Below are 25,000 nucleotides of genomic sequence, written 5' to 3'. Positions count from 1 at the left end.
ATCGACATTGGAGATATCTCACAGAGAGTAGCTCTAAGAAAAAGCATGAACTGTAAAAGTTTCCAGTGGTACCTGGACAACGTGTACCCAGAGATGAGAACCTACAACAACACCCTCTTCTATGGGGAAGTAAGTAACGCTGTGTTCAGCATGTACTGTAGCCCAGCTGCTTGAATACACGTCCCAAACCACTCCATCTTGGATCACTGTCATTTCAGTCTATTCAGCCTGTCCAAATATTGCCATACATATTTCTAATGGACTCATTTCAGTGAGTGGGTGCAGTCTGCGCCATGCTTTTCACAGCTGTAATTATTGCCTTCCCCATGTTCATCCTATATATGAAACACTCAATTTGAATTGAATACTATATGTTGTATTAATGCATTAAAATTATTATTTTAATGTATCTATTTCATGCCAGTCTATAATGGGTATATTTTTTTTCAGCTGCGCAATAATAAAGCCAGCAACCTGTGCATTGATCAGGGAGAGAAAGAGAACCACACAGCTATTCTCTACCCTTGTCACGGATGGGCTCCGCAGGTAAGCACACACCTTGTATAACAGGCCCAGCTGGATCTTAGGGGGCTTGGAAAATAACAATGAACCACATATATCCACTCATATAAGGCCTTAGTCCCCAGAACAAGGTCACTTTGGCTCCCTATTTTTGCCCCTGTCACAGTCTTTCTAGATATATGGTAATTCTTAAAATTACTAGACCCATTTAGCAGGGTTGGAAACTAAAAAAATTGTACCTTTTGAAACTGAGTATGTGATGTACTACTGAGTATCTCTGTGTATTAGGTCGCCTTCACTGCCTGCCAGAAACCCTGCTACACAAACACAACATTACACAAACTTTTCAAAGACTCAAAGTTCAAAGACCTTGGCCTTTTGACTACCTGTATATTATCACTAACCTACTGCAATGTTTTCAAAAGCAACGACCGAATATGCATGTGTTTGTGGCAGGAGAAAGTCCTCTAATTTTCCTAAGTCCCTTGTCCTTTTAAAAGATCACACAAGCCTTTTGTAGTCTGATGAACTTTAAAATTGCATACTTAATCCTTTTTTTTTTTTTTCGGGGTTCTGTCAAAAACATTACAAAAACACAAGCTACATAGAAATCCAATAAAACAACATATATTCAAAATAGCACATTCAAAGAGCAAGGACAGCAGAAGTAATCAAACTAACAAAACAGACGGATTTAAAGTTTAGCTTTTTGGAAGATATTAAAAACATTTTTTTGTCAAAGCACTGAAATAATTAAAAGTCCAAAATGAGCCGCAGTGCAAGGAGCACTTTTTGCACTTTATCAACTTTTTGGCCTGTTCTATAAATAAGACAGTTTGTTCGCATAACTTTGATTTTATAGTGGTTTTTTGTCACCACTCTTCAAAATAGCAGTGTGCGGATCATTTTGGACTTTTAATTACTTCATGCATTTGGAGATCTACACACCTGGTTTTGTTTGTTCGTTTGGACTTTGCGTTTAAGGCAAAGTAAGGACTTCATTTAAAAATGAAAACACTTGACATTGAATTTATTCCATTTTATAGTCATGGAAATTGCAGGTAACTGTGGCTATTTGGGAGTGGTGCAGGTAGAGCAGGATTTTAATTGCCAGCCACCTGTACTTTGGAATTGATATGTGAACAGTGTGGTTGCTACAGGAGTACCAAAGGTGGGGAAACTTGTAGATTGCTGCAGCTTGAACAGCAACTTCATACACAGTAGGGCCGCTTTCTTAAACAGTGTGTTTTTCTCATAGGTTACAATCACTTTCTATGTCATTATCTAATTTCTGTTATCACATCCTGATCATTTTTTAAAACAATCAATTTATCAATGCAATTTACAGGTTCAAATGTTAAGCTTTTTTTTATGACAGTGGTTTTGATGTTTTATGGCAGCTGTTTAATAAATAACTATTAATATAAAGATGTTACAGAATTGGAACAAAAAGTATGTTCCAGTTTGATAAACTGCAGGTCAAACTCAAAGGCTTTTTATATATAACACATTTTCCCAAGTTAGTTGGTAATTTACCAATGTTTTGGCAATCGCTGTGCTGACAAAAATAGTATCTACAGCCAACAGTCCCTATACGGTCGGGACAGTCCCGACTTCCTAGCAAATGTCCCACGACCCGATGCATAGGAAGAAAGTCCCAATATTTACCCATAGAAAAAAAAAATTCTGCACAGTAGAGTTAGTGAAAATCACATGCTATGCTCTTCGTCCGGCTGAGACATCTGCTGATCACTAACTTATGAGAATGTGAGAACGCTTCACTATGTCTACTTTTACTGTCACGATGGTAATGGGGTGTTGAATTGGGGGGATGCGTCTATGATAATGAGTGTTTGTTTTTTTGCGTATGACCCCTCCCATGTGTATGATGCGTAACCCACCACCCCCCCCCAGAATTAGCCAGTAATATTGAAGACTAGATAACATGTAACTGTGTAATTAAGAGTTCAATAATATTCCTTGAGAGATTTCTGCTGTGATTAAATGTATAAACTTAATGTAAGCAACTCCATAATGAATATTTATGGATAGAAGAGAAAAATGTTTTTGCAGCATAACATACTAGTGACAGATTATTATTTTTGTATTATTATTATTGTTAAGAATACATTTTCCAAAAAGGATTAAGAACAATTAAAAACCTTTAAAAAATAAATAATTCAAGATGGGCCCCCCATTTCAATGCCCAGCATACTGGACACAATGAAACATGATATTGATTCAGTTATATTAATCAAACACACTTTCCTGTTGTTGTGCCTCATATAGCTACATATCTCATTACATTTCCTTGTTGTCAGGTGAACATGTGCTATTATTTCCTATCCTGTCACTTTAACATATTGTACACTAGACATTACTTTTGCTGGTCCAGCTCCTTTACATTCATAAATTGCCTCTTGGCAGAGGTTTCTTTATAGGATGCTGTTTTTCGGACTAAGCAGTTCACCAGTTTAATTGTATTTATAAATATTAACAAATTCATTTTCTAGTATGTGATGTTCTCTTTCAGCATCATAGCTTTACTTGTTCATTAATGTGTATTTTTATATAGATAGATAGGGATCGAGTCATGATTAAAAAAATGGAGGCCCTTATGCGCTGATCATGTTGCTTGATAACTGCCTTGCTTTTTGGTTTCGGTTTGCATTTGGCTACAAGAGGTATTTTTAACCTTTCAGGTACTGTGCGACCTTCTGTATGTGCAACGCTGTTTGTGCCAAAAATCTGTTTTACCAGGATCATGGATAACTGTAACTACATGATGCTTTCTGAAGGTGCTGTGCACTGCACACTCATACACAGCAGCATGAGCAGGTCTACGTTCTTGGCAGTGTCCCTGGGGACGCACGGTTTTCGTTCCATGGCTGACTAACAATTTAATTAACTTGATGACTCTTTGCTGCTGAGAAAGAGCTTGCCGAAAGAAGTAATCAAAGGCATTTCATTGTAAGCGGCAGGCTTGGGCTAATGAGGGAATCAAAGTAAAAGTCGCCTTTTTATTGTCGGTATGTTTCATATGTATGTAAAGCTGTAGGCCCTGATACAGATGTGACACAGACATCTGAAATGTCTTTGTATCAGATGGAAATTATGTCACAATACTTATTCTTTTTAAACTAGATATTTATTAAATGTAGCACAGAGCGCTACACACGAGCAGATTTTCACCCACTCAAGGTCAAGGCGAAAGAAGTCTAAGAAGCCTTATTCAAAAAAGTCTAAAAAGCCTTGTGCTGTATTGTGTATTTTCTAAATCTGTGACCATTCTATTAAGAGCGAGTGTATTAAGCACTTGAAAACCAGATGGCAGACAAGCTAATCCTGGTTTTTCGTACGCAGCGATATGTTTCCAATAACTACAGCTAAGTCTGCTAATAGGGCTAATGAACGGTCGATGAAGCTGAATCTGCTTTGTGCCTGAATGGCAGAAACAAAAATAGACTTGCAATGATGATGAACTTCCTTAATGCTTTCAATACTGCAGACCTGTATACAAGTCTGTGGCAAAGTGGTCTGCAGTGCGCAGGTGTAGTGGTGATGTGATTATGAAACAGAAGACAGACAAAGTTCACGATCCAAACAGGTTTTGTTTTTATAATCCTGGTCTGGTCTGGCAATACAAAGCAATGTGTATTGCACTGTTCCAAAACAATGGGTTGCAGTCCCAAAATAATAAGACACAGTTTATAAGTAATAAACAGAGTAGAACAGACACAAACACACACACGCTCACAAGAAGTGAGTGCTATAGTGCTTGTGGTGTAATACAATTTATCTGTGTACACAATTAACCGTAAACAAAAGGAACAGATCACCTTGCTACGTCCCTTAATATACTGTCCGTCACGCCCCCTTGGTTAGTGAGTGCAACCGTTTCTCCTCCAATCCAAGGTTGCCACATCGCTTCCCTTCTGGGGTGATGACTTTGTGTACCGTAGCTCCACCCCCTTTCTAGATCTCCAACTTCCACCTAACCCTGTGAATTAATTGTCAGGCCATCCAATCCAGGGCACTCTGTTCCCTTTACACAGCGCCCCCACAGGTTGGGAGGGAGGTTTATAACCAAGATTCATTCATTCTCTGTCACAAAGTCTTAGAAAGATAACTACTCAAAAACTTTTTATATTTATATATATATATATATATATATATATATATATATATATATATATATATATATATATAGTATCTATTTTTCAGTATAAACAGGTCATTAGCTCGTTATGAAAGGATAATTAACAAATGTTACTGGTAAAATAACTTCAAATGTTATTTTAATTTCATACCCACGTCTAAAAATTACTCCCTGCTCATCCTTGAATGAATGAATAAAGAAATTCTTATGAGAAGTTTTGTAATTGAGAAACAAAAACAAACTTTGTTATTCAGCTGGTTAACAGATTAGAAGTTGAAAGTTTTATAACATTCAGTTTTATATTCCCCCCCCCCCCCCCCCCCCCCCCCCCCCCCAAAAAAAAAAAGTCTACTATTTACACCGAAGTAATGTATTTAGATACGTCTTGATCTTTTTTTTTAGCTAAATGTGGCTTCATTACTATAATCTATGCAGAACTGAAAAAGAAATTTAAAAAGTTACACAGAATATAAAACAAGATGCAAACTGACAGCTTGTGATCATCATAAGTAGCAAGCACATTTGTTTATGTAAATTAATTAATTAAAAGCTACTTCAGTTTCACGATCCTGCCTATTAGCCGTCAGTTTTATTAAACCCGGTGTAGAAGAAATCTTAGACTTGTCTTATTAATCACACAGCTTGCAGTATCTATCTGCCTATTATGATGACAGTTGTTACAAATGCTTCTCTCCAGTAATACAATAGGCATCATTTCATCACAGTATTGCCCCCATTTGGCTCCCATTCGTCAAAAGAAGGAGGCGTGATGCGTTTTAAATGTGCTGTAAATAGCATGCACTAAAACTAAAGGGCAATTTAAAAAAATGGAGCAGAGCAATACCGGTTCTGAAACACATTAAAAGACTTGCATTCTGTACCAATATCCCCTCACATTGCCTTTATCTCCGGGCCACCTTGGGGTGTGTGTACAGCAGGACCTGGGAAAACACATCTAGCACATCAGCCCGTTACAGACCCTGTCTAAGTACTGAGGATGAATTCTACCTGTAAGGTTTGAAAACTTCGCAAACTACACTGCAGTGCCCTACTGTGGAAAGAATCAGTAGTAAAAACATAGAATAAGCTTGTTTAAAAAACACCTGTTTTAGACTTATTTTTTAACCTGAAAATAATCTTACAAGCCTGCATATCCACCATACAGAGTTTGTCGTTCACTTTGAAGTACTGCTGTATTAAGTGCACAGGGTTTTGTCTATTTCAGCTTGCAAGATACACAAAAGAAGGATTCCTGTACCTGGGCTCATTGGGAAGTACAAAACTGTCTGAAGATACACGATGCCTTGTCGATGATAAGCACAGCAGGTTCCCGCAGCTTCTAAATTGTGAGAAGATCACCAATGTCCGCCAGAAGAGCTGGCATTTTTCCCAGGTGAGTGACAGTTGCCATCTCAAAAGGTCAACAAGTAAGGTTAAGAGTAAATGTAAACCTTAAAAAGTGATTGACTGCAAACCTAACAGGATATTCTTGTGTTGTTGTCTCCCGTCTCCCGTCTCCCCTCTCCCACCCCCCACCCCCCCCAGAGTGATTCGATTGTTAATGTGGACACTGGGCGATGTTTGGAGGTAATTCCTAAGAAAGACGGATTTGGTTTTGAGCTTCTACTGCAGAGCTGCACAGGTCAAAAGTGGAACATTAAACACAGCATCAAACAAGGGCAATAGTTTCTCGACAACATCCGTATCCCATATTAGCTTGATTTTATTTTTGTAATATGCAGGGCTGTGGTCAGTTCCTGTCTTTCAATCCAATTCCATTTCCAATTTCTATTTAAAATCAATTCTCAATTCCAGTTCCCATTTAATCAATACCAACACATTGATCAAAATTGCAATCAGCAGTATTCTGTTAAAACTAGCTACTCACAGTGGCAACAAACAACTTACATTAAAGTCACTGTTAGTCACTTAAATTGGCTTCACTTGAAAGCAGTTGAACAAAGACAACAATTACTATGTCTCTAAAATATCAATTCCCCATTCCTTCAAAGGAATGGGGAATTGATTTTAAAAAGGAATTGGAATTGAAAAACAGGAATTGACCCCGACCATGGAAATATGTCAGAGCATGGGGACGTCCGACTGTTTTTATTTTTTCTGTTTGTTTTGTTTTGTTTTTTCTAATTGGCAGACTTTATAGGAGTAATTGGGAGTATTTAAGTATGAATGCAGAATCAGGAAGTGGGCATTTTATATGTAGGGATACTGTATTCACTGTGTTTATGAACTGGGATGTATAGGCAATTGCACTTTGATTAATACGTATGCATATATGGAATATGAAGCTGTAAATGTTTATCAAGTAGGATAAAAAAAAAAAAAGACTTGAAAAATGACAATGAAATGCCCCCTTTATTCTTGAAGCTAACAGTTCCACCCTCGGATTATATGATAATTATGTTTTTTTTTTTTTTTTTTTTGTTAGTTGTAAACCTGAAAACAGTAATGTGCTGTTTGATCTCCTGGTTGCACAGTTATGCTACAGATCCGACAGTGTGAGAGAAAAAAAAAAAGACTGTAGTCAGAAATACATCACATATACTAACAAACTGTTGGGTTTTATTTTGCATACGGGACATGGAAAATAAAGTTCATTTTCTGTGTCCTACATTCCCCTAAGTTGTGGCACTCTAAAGGCCTGTTCACATGGGCAACAAGAGGAACACATCTGCTGCCTGCGTGTTGCCTTGCAGTTTGCTGTGGTCACACGGGAGACAAATCTGCAGTTGACAAGTTGGCAACACACAGACTACAACGTAATACAACCCAATCATAATGCACGCTATGAAAAAGACTATGAAAAATGTACTTACTTTAACAAACCTGTAGTTTCTTCTTAATTAAATAAAAGTTGTACATTAGTAGAATTATTTAGTCTACATATTTAATATGCCAAACATAATAAATATATCAGTATTCATTATCCTAAACATGTTTTCAATGCTGTACTTTTAATTCTAGGCCTGAGAGCAAGACCTGAGATTTTTTAAAAAACTTCACTTTGCTTACTGTTAAAATGAAAGATGTTATGATTTCAGCTTAATGTAGGAATGACAGGCATACTGCACACACGCCAAATTAATTTAAAATAAAAACATATTTTTAAAAATACAATATACATGTATTTTATTATTGTAGCATTGTATCCATAACTTAAATATGTTATTGTAATCGTGGACATTAACATTCACTTATCCACATACACACTGTATTGCATATCTATAATGCAGCAATCAGAATGTATCATATACACTGTCTGTCTGACGTTATGGTCTAGCCTTATCGTCATGTGACACTACTTTGAAACTTGATTGGCTGGTATTGAAAACGATGCCTGTGTGTTGCCTGAAAAATAGAACATCGTCCTAAGTGGGAGACATGTCGCCGGGGTGGTCACACAAGCCAGCAGCATCTGTCGCACCCTTGTTGCCTTAACAGTGTAGCCAGGCCTTAACATTCTGTTTTTGAACACTTGAATCAATTAATTTTGATGCTGTCTGACTGTCCAACAATGAAGAATGAAGGATTTAAATACAGATCTGCAATAACTGCACAAGACTCCTGCCCTGTTAAGCACAGTGCTATTTTAACCAGCACTGGTCGCCATTGATTTGTGAGTTGAAGGAAGCATGAAATGTTACCGGTCCCTAATATCAAAGGCAAAGGCTGTTATATTCTGGAGTCGTTTCTGATTTGATTGCCAATCTAAACTACAAAGTGATGTTTAAATAAGGAAACAGAATGTGTCCTCTGGTCAGGGTTTGAATTCTAATGCATTCATGTTGGAAACGCATACTGTAAAAAAAATGTTTAATAGGTTTCAGGTCTGTTAGTCTGTCTTATAATAAATAAATGGTGTTGGAAACAGGTTTCATTTTAAGTATCTTCATTTAAAATAACACGTTATTGTTTGTCATTCACGGTGTGGCATATGCCACTGTGAGTTAAAGATTATCCATTACATCAAACATGTTTCATTATAAGGAGGGTTAACTGGAGGGATTGGAACACACACCCCTCTGTTACCAGGTGAGCTACAGAAACGTCTCCCTTCTGCCGTGCTAGTACAATTTCAATATATTGAGCAGTGAGTACATTTCCTTCTCTCTACAGCAACCCATCACATCCCACATGCAACATCTCACATACACATAACAAAAAGGTACAAGGCTTAATTTTACACTCTGTCAAATGTTTTGCTAATTTCAAAATGTATGGTACACTTATTTAAAAAGACCAAGAATTGGACACTGATTTCCCCATTTCACCACACTGACCCTTACGTACTAAATATATTATAACCACACCTTTAGATACAGTATATGCAACAATCTGTCCGACTAGTACAGTGGCATCCCAAATGTGATTAATTTACTTTCATGTAATAAAAAGTCTGCTATGTAGATTTAATTTAAACTGAAAGTGTCCCTTGTCCTGAACAATAGCTTAAAGCTTCTGCTTACCTTACAGTATCCAGTGTCACCACAGCTCCTGAGGTTGATCTGTTAAGGCAGGTTGACATTATTCTGTTTGTTTTTTGTTTTTTTTTCATTTATTCACAAAACAGTTGATGTGCCTAGAGGCAACTCAAAATGAAACCTTCCCAGCAGTACTGTCAATGATGTCAACTGAATGTCTGGACTGGGATTTCACCTAAAAACATATTATCATTGCTAGCAGACATTTAATGCAAGTTGCATTACAATTGCAATGTATAAAGTCATTTGAAAGGGTTATCCTGACTGAAGCCAACTCTGAAACTGTATACAAGTTTTTCTTCATTGCTATTGGAGGTCAAAGATTTGCCACAATCCTTGTACATCACTGTCTTACAGTGACCTCTGATTTACTTTGCGAGGTATAGCATGTGAACACAGACGGCCTGAGACAAACTGACATTTACAGATCTGAACCATTTAGACGCAGGGATGGAAACAGGACTCCTGTTGCACAGCAGCTTCAAACCACTCCTGGACTTAACCTGTGCTTTATTAGCCCCAGTGAACAGGCAATCTTACTCGTGGTAAATATAGGATTGAGACATAATTCAACCCCCACCCCCAATAATTTAGGCAGTTTATTTAATAGCATGTAATGAAAGAAACTACAGAATTATATCGCAAAAACGTAACGGAAGCCATAATAGTAGCGCAGCAGTATTTCACGTTAGATTTCAAAATGTAACATTTTTCAATTTCTGTCATTTTTGAGTTATATGGAAAACTACAAAGAGTAATTCAATATGTTAACATAAACATTATTCGGCAGGTTTCATTCGACTCTATGAAGCAAAATGAGTCCGGGTGATGACTGTACCAGAGCTGTGGTACTAACTACAGGCTTCCACAGCATATCCGACCATTGAAGCCATTTCTGATTAATTAACATTTGCACATGAAATATGAGAACTGGCCAATATGTTATATAAAGACAACTGCGGTCAGAAAAAAAAAATCGACAACCTTGTTATTCAAAAACTCAATATTCGTTTTTTTAACTCCGGTAAGACTACGTTGTATTACGGTGTGGAATAATTTCTAAACGAAATTCACTTTACAACACGTGAGTCTCGCCTCAACCTGAATTTACCGTAAAAGCCGATAAAAAACGAAAAAATAAACAACTTGCACTTATGGAAACACGTTCCTACATCAAGCCTTCTCAAACAAAAACACTTGAGTTTAAAATGTGTATTATTATTATGTTCACACACAAAATAACGTTTACCTCGCCTGAAAAAGCTGTGCTCCGTGACTACCAAACTGAAGACGATTACTCATCACGTGACTTTATTTTCGACGTCATGAGTTTTGATCTAGCCAAAGGTGGGCCCTGTTCATGACACGTTTGCTGTAAAGTGTGTTTGGCACAGATATCGTCGTGCATTAACAGCATAGTATACGGTCCTATTTGAGTTGCTTTAATAAAAGGATGCCCAGATGACGCCATTCATTATCGTCAGATGGGGCTTAAGTATTTGTTTGTAACAAAAACTGCAGACTGAACCCTAAGTTCTAACTGCTGTGCCAAAATAGGTTCTTCTTTATAGCCCAGCCTGCTACCAGACAACGTTGATTCGGTCTAAAGGAAATTCGTTGATAGTTAAGTATATAGGTGACACAGGTCAAACTAGTATCCTAGTGCGTTAAGCCATACTGTTGGCCTCTAGTTTAACTCCAGCTGCTCTTTGGTTCAAAGCTCCAAAGGACAACTTTTTGATGGCTGTCTTGTTGAGAAGATGGAGAGGTTTGCTGGTACTAAACCTAATGGTAGTGACTGGGTTTATGATTTTTTGGACCAAATACAAGTCAAGAAGCATAAAAAACATAGAGCAAGTGATATCGGTGCAAACCAGAAAGGATTCCATCCTCACAAGCCAGGATTCTAGAGCCAGTCAGGAAACAGTACTGAAGAGGCTCTCCTTTCTGGAAGAGGTGGTCTACAGGAAACTCAATGGTGAGTGAGATTCCTTTTTACTCTGTACTGTTCTGTTCTATCTCAGCTCAATTTCAGCAAAAATCAGTTTTTATAAACTGGTTGTTTTAATGCATTTAGACGTTTATGGTTATGTATTTAATTAGTTTGCTTATTTATATTTTAATATTCCCTGTATAACAGCAAATTAATTCCATTTTTTTTTTTTTTTTACAGTCATCAAACGAGCTAGTTCTTGAGGTTGCAAACCTGTAAAAAAATGAATGTCACACTCTCTTTAAAGCCTTGATTGTCAAATTTCTTGACTCAATTTATCGACTGCCTACAGTAGCTCAGCATAATCTTTCCATCAGGTCTTTCCAAGTATCTGGGGCTGATTGAAGGTTATGGCGGGCGCGGTAAAGGAGGAATGTCTGCAACCCTGAGTCCCAATGAGCAGGTTAAAGCCAAAGACCTTGGAGAGAAGTATGGGTACAACGCTTATCTCAGCCAGAAGATTTCATTGGATAGATCCATTCCAGACTTCCGTCCAAGCAAGTAGGTGATGAATCTGACTGGGGCCTCATTTTATTGTGATGTTAGATTGCCTTACAAGTAATGTTCCCTGCATGTGCAACAGTACTAAATTAGGTCATTCTCTATTATAATACCCCTGCATGTGACATCATTTTTAATTATAGTATATTTTCATTAGATGACAAATTGTTTTTTGTAGTAAGATGTTTTCAAAGGTGTTTTTGTTACAATTGTAATTTCAGTATTACAAAGCTCCCATAAAGTCCATTACTATACGAGTAGTTTAGCAGATCTCTGCTAATTATATTTATCAGATGCTTTGAATATGAACATGTGCTGTAATTAGATCACAAGATGCTATTCTTCAAAGTACCCAGATCTAAAGTGACTGGTAGGAAATGGGTCACCTACATAGCCTGAAGGAATGGGAATGCTGTGCACTAGAGGAAGTGTGTACAAAAGTGTATTCAAATCTGCATCCTTGACTCTCATTAAGAGAGAGATTCGATTATGCTTTTTGAAACCTGACCCGTGAGCACCTTCACATCTAACAGTTGTGTGTTAGATAGGTGTGCAGCTTGCACTTCACCCGAGGGTGTTTACAGTATAGAGATGAGATGCACAGTTCTATATGAAACATCAATGTGCTGCACAGTCTTGGATATAGAAGCAACTGCCAACTGAGCGCATACTATCAGCCCTCACTTATACTGCTTGCCTTGTGTGAGTTGAACAGGGGGATGCAGCTTTTTATCTAATAGAAATGAACCAGTGATGTGTGTGCTAGATAGTTACTGTAGAGTTGCTAATTTCTAATAGCAATAATAGCTATGTTTCTAATAACATAACAGTGCTTTAATGACGCAAACAAATAATCTCTCTGTGATATTTTTCTATACAGTAGCATAACAACGGTTCTAAAACTTGACGGGGATTAGTTTCGATATGTAAATATAATGCAGCCTTGCACTTGACCCTGTCCGTTGTTGTCGTAACCCCCAGGTGCAAAGAGCTGACCTACCGTAAGGACCTCCCTCAGATCTCCCTGATCTTCATCTTTGTAAACGAAGCCCTGTCTGTGATTCTGCGCTCAGTGCACTCCGCAGTCAACCACACGCCAGCGCACCTCCTGAAGGAGATCATTCTGGTGGATGACAACAGTGATGATGGTGAGAGAGCAGTCGTGGTATTCTTGAAGTGTCTGTATGGAAACGCCATAACTGATGTGCTAAAGAATGGAGGATAGGGAGATGATCATCTTGAGTGTCGTCTTTTTAAATGTCCTAATACATAGTTAAATGAACAATTATTTCTTAGTTTTCCTTTTTTCTAACTTTTGACGTGAACCTCATCCTTACATTAAAGAAATGTACCATTTTAGTTTGCATAAGCATTTAAAGTAAGTGCATGAGAACAAAAGTTTACTGGAAGTTTGTATTTGTTTTATGATAATAATATAAATAAACCAATGCATGTTGTACAATAATCCCACATAACATAATTATGTTCTGCAGATTCCCAAAGTAGCTTTTCTGGTTTAGCAACAACAGGCTGCTGTAAGGTCAGTCAGTCCCATGGCAAATCAGTCTGCATGTACTGTGTGTTCCAGACCAGCTGAAGGGACCCCTAGAGGAATACGTCAACAAGCGCTACCCCGGCCTGGTGAAAATTGTCCGCAACAAGAAAAGGGAAGGGCTGATCCGGGCCCGGATTGAAGGGTGGAAGGCTGCCACTGGGGAGGTCACAGGGTTTTTTGATGCCCATGTAGAGTTTACACCTTCATGGTAAGTAAAGGAATATCATAGGTAAAGTCTGTTCAGTCCCAACAGTTAGGATCCTCAGGCAAGCTAAAACCAGGTAAAGACAGATGTATTCGAGGGCCAGACTTGGTTTGTCTCGTGTTGTTTTTATCAGATACATTCACATGGAGTGAAGAGAGGGAAGTTTTTTTCACACATTTTCACTCTAAAAATATAAAAGCCTTTAAACCTTTAGTTAAATTAAGAACAATCTGTGACTCTGCTTTTATGAATGTTTAAGTGCAGTCCTCTTTTGTTCTTCCATTTTCTTGATAGGGCTGAACCAGTTCTGTTGAGAATTAAAGAGAATCGAAAACGCATCATACTTCCCTCCATCGATAACATCCAACAGGACACGTTTGAGCTGGTGCAGTATGAAAACTCTGGCCACGGCTACAACTGGGAACTGTGGTGCATGTACATCAGCCCCCCCAAGGAGTGGTGGGACGCGGGGGATGCTTCTGCACCAATCAGGTTGGTTCAACAATGCTTCATCCAGAATATATCAGATATTTAAAATGACTATTTATTTTTCATATTGAATGTTCCTGAAAGCAGAAAACTTTGCAGTGTTTTTTCCATTTTCTTTATGCTCTTTCTGTCTGCAATTTAGGCTTGGTCAGGCTTGAAAGTGCTAAGAACCGCTCTGAGCCAAGCATAAGATCAAACACCCCAAAGTCATGGTAGCATTAGGATTTGTGAAATGTTTTGTCCATGACTATGTTGGCCTTGGAATGGATAGGCTGTTTCTAAATAGCATATTCTTTGAATGAAATGTGAGCATACAGTATTATTATTATTATTATTATTATTATTATTATTATTATTATTTAGCAGACGCCTTTATCCAAGGCTGCTTACAGAGACTAGAGTGTGTGAGCAATGCATCAGCTGCAGAGTCACTCACAACAACGTCTCACCCGAAAGACGGAGCACAAGGAGGTTAAGTGACTTGCTCAGGGTCACCAAGTGAGTGAGCCGGGATTTGAACCGGGGACCTCCTGGTTACAAGCCTTTCTCTTTAACCTGCCTGTTGCACACTATCTTGACGTTTCAATTGCAGATGTTATTTTGGGGGAAGGAATCTGGCTGCTGTAAAATTGCCAATTTTGTTACTTCTGTGTGTCACTTGTTGGTTTTGAGTTTCTTCATGCTGACTGAGTTAATTTGCCACTGTCTTTATCCATGTAAACAAATCACATAAGAACTGGAAACCCTCCACTCAGGAATGAGACTAGAAATGAAGCAGCTGATTAGAAGCTTGCCTGACTTGTGCAAATAGTGGAGCATTCCAGCGGATAGGTTTCTTAATGAGCTGATCTCTGACCGGCAATCTGTCAGTCGAAGAGGCCGTCAGCTTTAGCCTTGCAGTATTTCAGAAATCACCTAAAGTCTTGCGGTACATTTGAAGTTCCTGGAGCAGTTACATATTTAAGAAACAGCTTGGGGTCTCATGCCTACAATATTGGAAGCAGATTGCTTCTGACATTGTGATCCGTAAGTTGTTTTCTTCTCACTTTACAAGCAGACACAGCGGGTATTGATTTTACAATAAGCAGTGCTGGGCAGTGAAGGTACACAAGTGCACAGCTATTCAGGTTCGCATTAGGCTTTGCAGAGCACCCCACTGCTGTATATCCTGTGGTTCCAATTGTTATTTCACAAACAAAAGGAAGGGACTTCTCACATATGAAATCCAATACTTTAATGAACTATCAAATAGGGTGAAATTAAAGTTTAAAATGATTTGCATGCAGTGCTGGACTGAATCTATTTCTAGGTGTTCTTAATGACGAGGAACAAATCCTTTAAATAACGAAGTACACTGTAACACTAACTAGTGCTATTTATATTTCAAATATGTAAAAAATGTGTCCTAATAATTTAAAGAAATTGTATTACTAACCTCCACACCATAGCTTGCTGTGTATGAAAGCATCTATCTGCATTAGGTTTTCAACTAGAATAATCTGTTCACCATAACAGGGGTAGTTTATACTTTGTAATATTCTCAAAGGACACAAGATAATTGCTTTTTTTTTTGAGGGGGGGGGCACAGTGCACGTAAGTCGTATACACTACAGTGCTGACCTGCAGTAAAAGACCCACCTTGGCATTTAGTCCTTTGTCTCTCTTGAGCAGTGACTGTCAAATGGGTAATAGGCTTTGAGATAGAATGAAGATGAAAGCCTTGTTTAACTTGTGGTGATGAACCCAGGCCTCCTGAGGAAAGTTTGCTACATTATGCCCATGTGCCACCTATCATTCAATTTATGTTCCAGTCCAATCCTAAATTAGGTCACTGGGCTTTAGCAGGTCAGTGAGCTCATTTAGAAGGTGGTTGGATTAAAGACCTGGACTGGGCATTGAGGGCAAGAGTTGTGCAACACTGATCTGATCTGGTTATTCCAGGAAACAGCAGACAGACATGCTGATGATAATAATAACAACGTTCTGTTTACCTGCTGTCTCTGTGTTTGTGTAGGACTCCAGCGATGATCGGTTGCTCCTTTGTCGTGAACAGGAAGTTCTTTGGAGAGATCGGTTTACTCGATCCGGGAATGGATGTATATGGTGCAGAGAACATAGAACTTGGAATCAGGGTTGGTCCCAGTTGTCTCTACTAACTCTTGATGGATCTGCTAAGAATACATTAACAATTTTAACTGAACTATTTTCATTTGGACAGGCTGTGACATGCTAATAGACATTATTTTAATCCAAGTCACTCCTTCAGTGCTGCACAGTTGTTATATTGCTGTTTGTTTCAAAATGACTACTTCACCCCAGAAGCATGAACTCAGAAACAGAATTGGGCTGAAAATTCGTCACATCATGGGCTCCATTCACAAAGCTGTAATCATTAGTTATTTCAAGAATGCTTTTATGAATAAAAAAGTGTTTTATATTACATTAATTACAATGTTCTAGTTGGGTGTTTAAGAAGCAAACAGTGTATTTTGGTAAATATCAAACACATTTGTTTTTGTCATCAGAACATCAGAAAAATACATTTTCTTAATTACTTTTAAAAAGTTTTCAGCAGGAAATGAAGTGGCTTTAAACAGTAGTCTTCAGTGCAGATCACTTTCTGAAGACTTTACACCGTGTAAGGTTCGATTGCTTCCTAAAAATAACCAGTCGGTCTCCTTCAGGTAGCTTCAATCAAAAGAGTTTTATTCAGGAACAAAGCAAATGAAATGGGCTGAAATGGTGAAATGGTCAAATGAAATGGTGATCTAACAGCACAGGCCTCAGGTGATGATGTTCTGAGCCCCGTTACCATAGTGACAGACATTAATATAATGGGCAGGTTACAGCCCACTATATATATATATATATATATATATATATATATATAACTCGGCCGGCACTTGCGGTCGTTTGCCCCTTTCAAAGTAGGCCCAGACACACAGACTTGAGGTTTTAAAACGCTTATGCGCTATTTTTTAATATGATTGGGTCAGAGCGTCTCATCACCTTGCAGTGATAGGATTATCACTTTCTGTTCAGGGCTATTACAATACATTTCTAGTATGACGCACAGTAGTAGAAATAAGAAGCTGATAATACATAATCCAATTTACCATATTTATAAAAAAAAAGAAAATATGCAGTTACAGAGACTCTCTTGCCTGGAGCACAAGCAGTCATATTAGTGGTCTCTGGAGAACTCAAGATGAATTCCACAGCGTGCCACCAAATGCGAAATGGCAGTCTGGATTTATGCCAGCCAGCCTTGAGTGTGGATTTGTAGAGATTCACCCACTTTGCCCTCACTCTTTGGATTAAATATTTAAAAAAAAAGACTTGGCAGGCAAAGCTGAAAACAAAATTTAAAATGTTTGAAAAGTAGCTGAGGACCTTACGAGGGGGTGTTTTTTCTTCTTCAAAAGAATAATCGAACCTGGATTATTTACTTAAGGAAAAATGTGTGTTGTTGTACTTTCTTCACAGAAAACAAACTGGAAACCTCAACAGTTTATTTCTTAAAGGACAGAGGCAGAATTAAGAGCAAGCTTAATTTTAAGCTGCAGTCGGGGAAGTTCTAATGTCATCATATTGCATTGATCTGCTGTTAAACACGCTCAAATAAAAGACGACGTTTGTATTTTTACCAGTAACTTTCGAATGCCATTCTGTGACGTCACCGACACAGGTGTTACACGAGATGTTGCCAGGCTCTCGACTGCAGACGGTTTGAAAGTTTGTCAGGATTTTTATTTTTTTTTTAATGAATTTTACAACCCCTTTTCAAATATTTCGACAGAAACTGCGTTAAATTAAATTTTGACAGTAGAAGAATTGCCCTCTGGAAAGGGGACCCGCTAAAGAAGATTAAAGGCATAATTTTTAAGGTTGGTCCCAAAGAAAAAAGCCACAATGAAGAATGAACAGCTCAGCATGGGGAGAACGCGACATGGTTTTAAATGCTAATAAATAGCAGTGCCTCAGGTAAGCAATATATTTTTTTGTTGCTGGCAGCCTTAGACTTTTTATTGATAACTGGAGACCTCAGATGCGCAAATATTAGAGTGTCTCATTTACATTTAGAATTTGATAATAGATTTATCTTTATCCAAGCCTGTAATTCATGCAAATTTCTCTTTGGACGAATTACGTTTTTTGGAGAGTGAAATTCAGCGCTTGTTATATGACGGGGTTGTTGAAAAGACACATCTGTCACACGAGGAAGCTGTTTCATTTTCTTGGTTCCAAAAAAGGATGGAAAGTTTCGACTGAAGTTCACAGTTAATCACTTCTGAATGTGAATATGACATCTGTTGATTTAAAGGAGGCCTATTATACTGTACCTGGAACACAGAACATAACTGAGATTCGTTCATAATGAGGTTAAATACCAATTTACCAGTTTGCCCAATGGGCTTATAAGTGCCCCCCATATCTTTAACCTCTAATGCCCGTTTTACGCTCCCTTGGTTACACCAATGCTGCTTACATAGATGACATTTTTTCTTCTAGGAGACACAATTAAGCAGTGTACTAATAATGTGCAGGACACTAAGGATCTCCTTGAGCAACTAGGAAAAGTCTATTTACTCCAAGTACTACTATTGTTTTTTTGGGGGGGGGGTACGATTAATTCTATGGGCATGTCAATTAGACATGATGGGTTAGACTGATTGTAAAACACTTCGTTTACTGCTTTTTTTCCATTAACACAGGAAATTGATGCCTGCATTGATTTTTTTAATACCTTTTCTTTTTTAATATTTCCATGTTCAACTCTCCACATGATGAGCTCCAACTACCTGTGAAGCGATAATTACAGTTTGATTTATAAGGTCAAACTTCAAGGTTTTCCTTCAGCGGACAGTGCAATCAGATCAATAAATCCGGCAGCAGGATGACACGCTCTTGAAAGCTGCACAGCTTGCATTGTGACCATGGGAAAAGTGCAGCATGATTTCTTTATTGGCAGTGACTCAAGAGTGCATAGATATAATTAGTCAGACGTGCTGCGCTAATAGAAGCTGCACAGGGAGTTGTTTTTTTTTTTTTTTTTTTTTTTTTTTTTTTTACAAGGAATAGGCAGTGATATGACACATTTTTAAGAAGTCTCTATAACATCTATTTTACTTTTGTTGATTGGATTTTTGCTATTTTTTGATTTTTCCAGGGAAATGTTAAGTATAATAACATTAAGCCAATTGCAGTCAAATTAGCACACACACATTTCTATTGTGTGGTCCAGTGGTTACTGTCCAGGGCTTGTAACCAGAAGGTCACCGGGTCAAATCCCACCTCTGTCACTGACTGACTCGCTGTGTGTGACCCTGAGCAAGTCACTTAACCTCCCTGTGCTCTGTCTTGCGGATGAGATGTTAAATCAGTATTCTATTGTAAGTGACTCTGCATGTAATGCTCAGTTCACAACCTACCTCTGTAAAGTGCTTTGTGATGATGGTCCACTATGAAAGGTGCCATTATTATTATTATTAATATAGCCTAAGGTGTCCATTAATAATAATGCTTTTTAATCTCCTTTCCTTCTTTTGAAAGCATAAAAAAACTACTGGAAGTAACAACTAATGATTAAATGGTGTTTAACAGAAATTATGAAAAAACATAGCGACAAAAGCCTGGATCAATACCAGAAAAGCTTCCCATAGTACTGCTGCAGCACCTGTATCGTCAGATATCACACGCTTTCGTTTACTGCGTCTAACCTTCTCTCTTTGTCTTGTAATTGCCTTTGTGACGCCCTTTCATTACGCTAATTTTTATGTCAGAAAAATTTACCCCATCAGTGATTTACCCCATTTACCCCATTACAACTCGTACAGCAGTTCCGTGTATAATTGGGAATCTCTCCCTGCTGTTCACTTTCACTGGGATTCAATTGGGATTATCCTGCAATGACAAACACTCCCTTTCACTGCACAACACCACAGGTCAATTCGGTTAAAGTCAGACTCGCATAAACAGACTTTTTTTTTTTTTTTTTTTTTTTTTACAATTTCGCACTTATCACATAACATCTATGACAAGGACGGGTCGAGTGTACTTCCAGGTGATGTTTCCGTCGCTAGGGTATACACCACTCTATCATGAAATGGATCCACTCAAAATGTTGTCTCGTACAGTGGATGTAGTCATCAGCTAAATACGAATATAGTGACTTGCAGAGGGAGTTTTGCTGTACCAGCATGTTTTCGTTCTCTTATCTTTCCAGGTCTGGCTGTGTGGCGGAAGCATGGAGGTGCTTCCTTGCTCCCGAGTTGCTCATATTGAGCGGAGGAAGAAGCCGTACCACAACAACATCGGGTACTTTGCACTGAGGAACTCTCTGCGAGTCGCCGAGGTCTGGATGGACGACTACAAATCTCATGTTTACATGGCATGGAACATTCCAATGCAGGTAAGCCCCGTTAAATGGATACGCCAATTGTAAATTATTATCCCATATAAGACCATCATTTAAAAACGCTTACCTGCAATTGAAATGGACTGATTTGTAAGGATATTGTCAGCATTATCCAGGTTGTGACGTGCGAATACCACACATGCATATTAAAGGTTAGTGTGATTTACCACAGTAGGTGTGCCTTCCTTGTTAGCTTTTATTATACGTCTCTGTGACATTCATTTTGAACAACCAGAAGCAGAGGGGACCAATATTCATGTTGCACCTGGACAAGGTAGAATTGAAGGTAAAAAGGAACGAAAGCACTAGAGTGGCTACTGATTAATACTGTACGTATTTGTAGGTATGGCCTTTTCATTGTGTAAAGGTATTTTAGTATGATGCACATATGTCCATACCTTACAGATGTGTTCTGCATTACACTTTGATTCATAGTGTAATGGATTTTATAATCCTGTTATTTCTGCTTCAGGACCATGGCATCGACATTGGCGATATCTCACAGAGAGTAGCTCTAAGAAAAAGCATGAACTGTAAAAGTTTCCAGTGGTACCTGGACAATGTGTACCCAGAGATGAGAACCTACAACACCACCCTCTTCTATGGGGAAGTAAGTAACACTGTGTTCAGCATGTACTGTAGCCCAGCTGTTTGAATACACGTCCCAAACCACTCCATCTTGGATCATTGTCATTTCAGTCTATTCAGCCTGTCCAAATATTGCCATACATATTTCTAATGGACTCATTTCAGTGAGTGGGTGCAGTCTGCGCCATGCTTTTCACAGCTGTAATTATTGCCTTTCCCATGTTCATCCTATATATGAAACACTCAATGTGAATTGAATACTAGATGTTGCATTAATGAATTCTAGTTAAACAGCAAAATACAGCACAATACAGTATAGTTAATTACACACCAGGTCATGCTGACCTTATGATTCAGCACCTCTGTTTAGTGTAAATTTTCATGCACATTAATATTTTAATGTTATACATTTTGTGCAATTTTTTTTTCAGCTGCGCAATAGTAAAGCCAGCCACCTGTGCATTGATCAGGGAGAGAAAGAGAACCACACAGCTATTCTCTACCCTTGTCACGGAGGGGATCCACAGGTAAGCACACTCCTTGTATCACAGACCCAGCTGGATCTTAGGGTGCTTGGAAAATAACAATGAACCACATATATCCACTCATATAAGACCTTAGTCCCCAGAACAAGGTCACTTTGCCTAATAAGGTCTTTGCCACAATCTTTCTAGATAGGTGGTAATTCTTAAATTACTGTACTAGACCCATTTAGGCATTTGTGCTAGCATTCTGCAAGAAGGTTTTAGGTTTGGCAAAACGATCAGTAACTTTACTCTCCGTTCACGGTTCACGTTCTTTTGTTTTTTGCATTTACATTTTTTAATGCCACTTTCATGTTCAACATTTAAAACGTCATCCTTAGTGCCGTCTTCACTTCAACTCCAGACACTTTGATCTGTGTAATTGGGATTTCAAACTCTGAGGCACTCATTACAACATTGCTGCAATGTGAGAGACAAATATTTAAATCGTTTGAACCAAGCATAACATAGGAGCGAAAACCCAAAATTACCAAATTAACAATCAATTGACTCTCGTTATGGAATAAGTATCAATTAGGAAGAAATGTTTTAAGTGGCATAAACAACTCTGAGTTGAATCAGTATTTTGACTGATTCAACAGTTAACATTGTTTATCCCGTATTAATATTCATGGAGAAAAGAAATGTTTTGGCAGCATAGCAAACTACCTACAGATTATTTTTGCAAAGTACATTTTTGCAAAAAGGATTAAATGTGTAGGAGAAGGCATGGCTCCACATCTGATTCTGTTTTAAAGACTCAAAAATTAATGAAATGTGTAATTAAGTCCAGTTAGGATTGCCCTCTAAAATATTACAATCTTTAGTAAATAAAAAATATTAAATTCAGCTCTCACATGGGTTCGTGTGCAACTGCAAGATTATGATCTTGAAAGATTAAATGAAAATTATTTGTATGAGCACTTAAATCTTTTTTAAAAATAAAGCTGGGCCTCCAAATTCAGTTTATTCCCCCCCCCCAGTAGTCAACTGAATCTTAGATTTGTCTTATCAATCACACAGCTTGCTGCATCTCTCAGCCTGTTATCATGACAATTATAACAAATGCTTCTCTGCAATAATACAATAGGAATAATTTCATCACAGCATGGCCCGCACCCAGCTCCCATTCGTCAAAACAAAGGATGATTTACAAAATGATGCATTTGAAATGTTGTAAATAGCATGTACTAAAGCTAAAGGGCAATGCATTTGATTTGTTTTTTAAATGTGCTGATCAATACCGGCTCTGAAACACATTAAAAGACTTGCATTCTGTACTAATGTCCCCTCTCATCTAACAGACGCAACGCCAGGCTCAGATCGCCTCTGACCTGGGAAAACACAACCAGCACATCAGACCATTTCAGACCCTAGCCAAGCACTGAACCTGAATTGTACTTGTAAGGATTAGAAACTTAGCAAACCACACTGCAGGAATCCGTAGAAGAAACTTAGAATAATAGCTCATTTTAAACCGCACCTGAAAAGAATCTTACCAGCCTACATATCCACCATACAGAGTTTGTCGTTCACTTTGAAGTATTGCTGTATTAACTGCACAGGGTATTGTCTATTTCAGCTTGCAAGATACACAAAAGAAGGATTCCTGTACCTGGGCTCATTGGGAAGTACAAAACTGTCTGAAGAGACACGATGCCTTGTCGATGATAACAACAGCAGTTTCCCACAGCATCTGAATTGTGAGGAGATCGCCAATGTCCGCCAGAAGTCCTGGCATTTTTCCCAGGTGAGTGACAGTTGCCATCTCAAAAGGTCAACAAGGGAGGTTAAGAGTAAAGGTAAACATTAAAAAGTGATTGACTGCAAACCTAATAGGATACTCTTGTTTTGTTTTTTTTTGTTTTTTTCAGAATGATTCGATTGTTAATGTGGACACTGGGCGATGTTTGGAGGTAATTCCCTCGAAAGGCGGATTTGATTTTGAGCTTCTTCTGCAGAACTGCACAGGTCAAAAGTGGAACATCAAACAAGGCAATAGTTTCTCGACAACATCGGTATCAGTTCCCAATTCCAATTCCAACTCCATTTTAATCAATTCCAACATTCGCTGATCAAAATTGCAATTAGCAGTATTCTGTTAAAATGGCTTTTCACAGTGGTTAGAAATCACTTCAATTGAAGTCACTATTAGTCAATTAAATTGGCTTCACATGAAAGCAGTTGAACAATGACAACAATTACTATGTCTCTAAAATATCAATTCCAAATTCCTTCAAAAGAATGGGGAATTGATTTAAAACAGGAATTGACCCCCTGGTAATACGTGTGAGCACGGGGACACCAGACTGTGTTTTTTTGGGTTCATTTTTTCTTGTAATTGGAAGAATTTAAGAGTAATATTTATGCAAAGTATAAAACGCAGAATCAGAAAGTGGGCATTTTATATGTAGGGATACTTTTATAGGTTGTGTTTATGGACTGGGATGTGAAGGCAATTGTACTTTGATTAATGTGTGACTTGAAAAACGGCAACAAAATGTCATCTTTATACTTGAAGCTAACAATTCCACCCTCGGATTATATGATAGTTATTTTTTTTTTTTTTTTTTTTTTTTGTAAACCAGAAAACAGGATTGTGTCATTTGGTCTCTTGGGGGATACATGTCAAAAATACATGGCTTGTGCTACCAAATTGTTGGGTTTTTATTTTGCACACGGAACACTGTGTCCTATATTCCACTAAAGTGTCACGCTAACAACATAGCATTAACAGTCTGTTTGTGTGATTAACTTTGTGAGGTGTAGTGTGTAAAGAGAGACAGACAAGCTGACATTTATAGATCTGAACAGTCAAGATGCAGGGATGGAAACAAGACTCCTATTGCATAGCAGTCAAAACATGCAGTGGTGCAAAAGCAAGAAATTCAAAACCAGCCATACAAAAAAGATAGCTAACTGACACACATTACTGAAAAAAAAAACATTACTTTTTATTTCATAAATGCTGGCAATTTTTATACAGAGTGTAATATTTACAATTTACGACCGTTAAAGTACTTATTATATAAAGAATATATATAATATATATATATATATATATATATTATATATATTATATATATATAATAATATATATATATAGATATATATAGATAAACTCTTATATTAAAAGTCGATTTTCAGCTCTATTACCTACATATTTAATAAACTGCATGCCAAATATTTTATATATATATGTGTGTGTGTGTGAATATATATGTGTGTATATTTATATATATATATATATATTTATATATATATATATTGACTATGTACATATGTGTATACATTAGTTTCTCATTCAACCACCATGCTGTTGAAGTTTTTAGTCAGACTGCTTAGTTTTCTGTTAATCTGTTTCCTCTGGCAAAGCCGGGGTAGATACCTGTTGGACAAGTTTATACAGTTCTATCAACATTTTCAGCAACAGCATAGTAATTGCTGTTATTAAAACTCAAAAGCATCATGGAGAGGTCATGCTGTACTGTACAGACTGGTATTTTGACATTGTGAAAACAGTAACTCTGATGCCTGTTGGACATGC

General features: G+C 37.7%; 2 protein-coding genes across 2 annotated transcripts in view; both read left to right on the top strand.

Annotated features, from left to right (window-relative positions):
- The window catches only part of LOC121305066 (polypeptide N-acetylgalactosaminyltransferase 17-like), a 23,492-nt gene extending 14,921 nt beyond the window's left edge, over nucleotides 1-8,571 (top strand). The window contains exons 6-9 of the mRNA XM_041236592.1: nucleotides 1-129; nucleotides 451-546; nucleotides 5,907-6,074; nucleotides 6,227-8,571. Of these exons, the coding sequence (XP_041092526.1) occupies nucleotides 1-129; nucleotides 451-546; nucleotides 5,907-6,074; nucleotides 6,227-6,367 (534 nt within the window). The 3' untranslated portion in view covers nucleotides 6,368-8,571. The remainder of the gene's footprint in view (nucleotides 130-450; nucleotides 547-5,906; nucleotides 6,075-6,226) is intronic.
- Nucleotides 8,572-10,920: 2,349 nt separating this feature from the next.
- On the top strand, nucleotides 10,921-23,981 carry galnt17 (polypeptide N-acetylgalactosaminyltransferase 17). Its single transcript, XM_041236641.1, has 11 exons — nucleotides 10,921-11,158; nucleotides 11,491-11,674; nucleotides 12,656-12,822; nucleotides 13,263-13,437; nucleotides 13,729-13,926; nucleotides 15,938-16,055; nucleotides 20,150-20,335; nucleotides 20,814-20,951; nucleotides 21,361-21,456; nucleotides 23,036-23,203; nucleotides 23,328-23,981. The coding sequence occupies exons 1-11, from the start codon at nucleotides 10,921-10,923 to the stop codon at nucleotides 23,526-23,528; spliced, it is 1,869 nt and encodes a 622-aa protein (XP_041092575.1). The 3' UTR covers nucleotides 23,529-23,981.
- The last annotated feature ends 1,019 nt before the right edge of the window (nucleotides 23,982-25,000 follow it).

This window comes from Polyodon spathula, chromosome 41 (assembly GCF_017654505.1).
Source record: "Polyodon spathula isolate WHYD16114869_AA chromosome 41, ASM1765450v1, whole genome shotgun sequence".
NCBI classification, from domain to species: Eukaryota; Metazoa; Chordata; class Actinopteri; order Acipenseriformes; family Polyodontidae; genus Polyodon; species Polyodon spathula.
The sequence above is the reverse complement of the archived record's forward strand: the minus strand, read 5'-3'. Positions and strand labels throughout refer to the sequence as shown.

Coding starts and splice junctions, on each gene's coding strand:
- galnt17 (XM_041236641.1), top strand. CDS start 10,921: ATGGCTGTCTTGTTGAGAAGATGGAGAGGTTTGCTGGTACTAAACCTA. Junction 13,927..15,937: donor GATGCTTCTGCACCAATCAG/GTTGGTTCAACA, acceptor GTGTTTGTGTAG/GACTCCAGCGATGATCGGTT. Junction 16,056..20,149: donor ACATAGAACTTGGAATCAGG/GTTGGTCCCAGT, acceptor TTATCTTTCCAG/GTCTGGCTGTGTGGCGGAAG.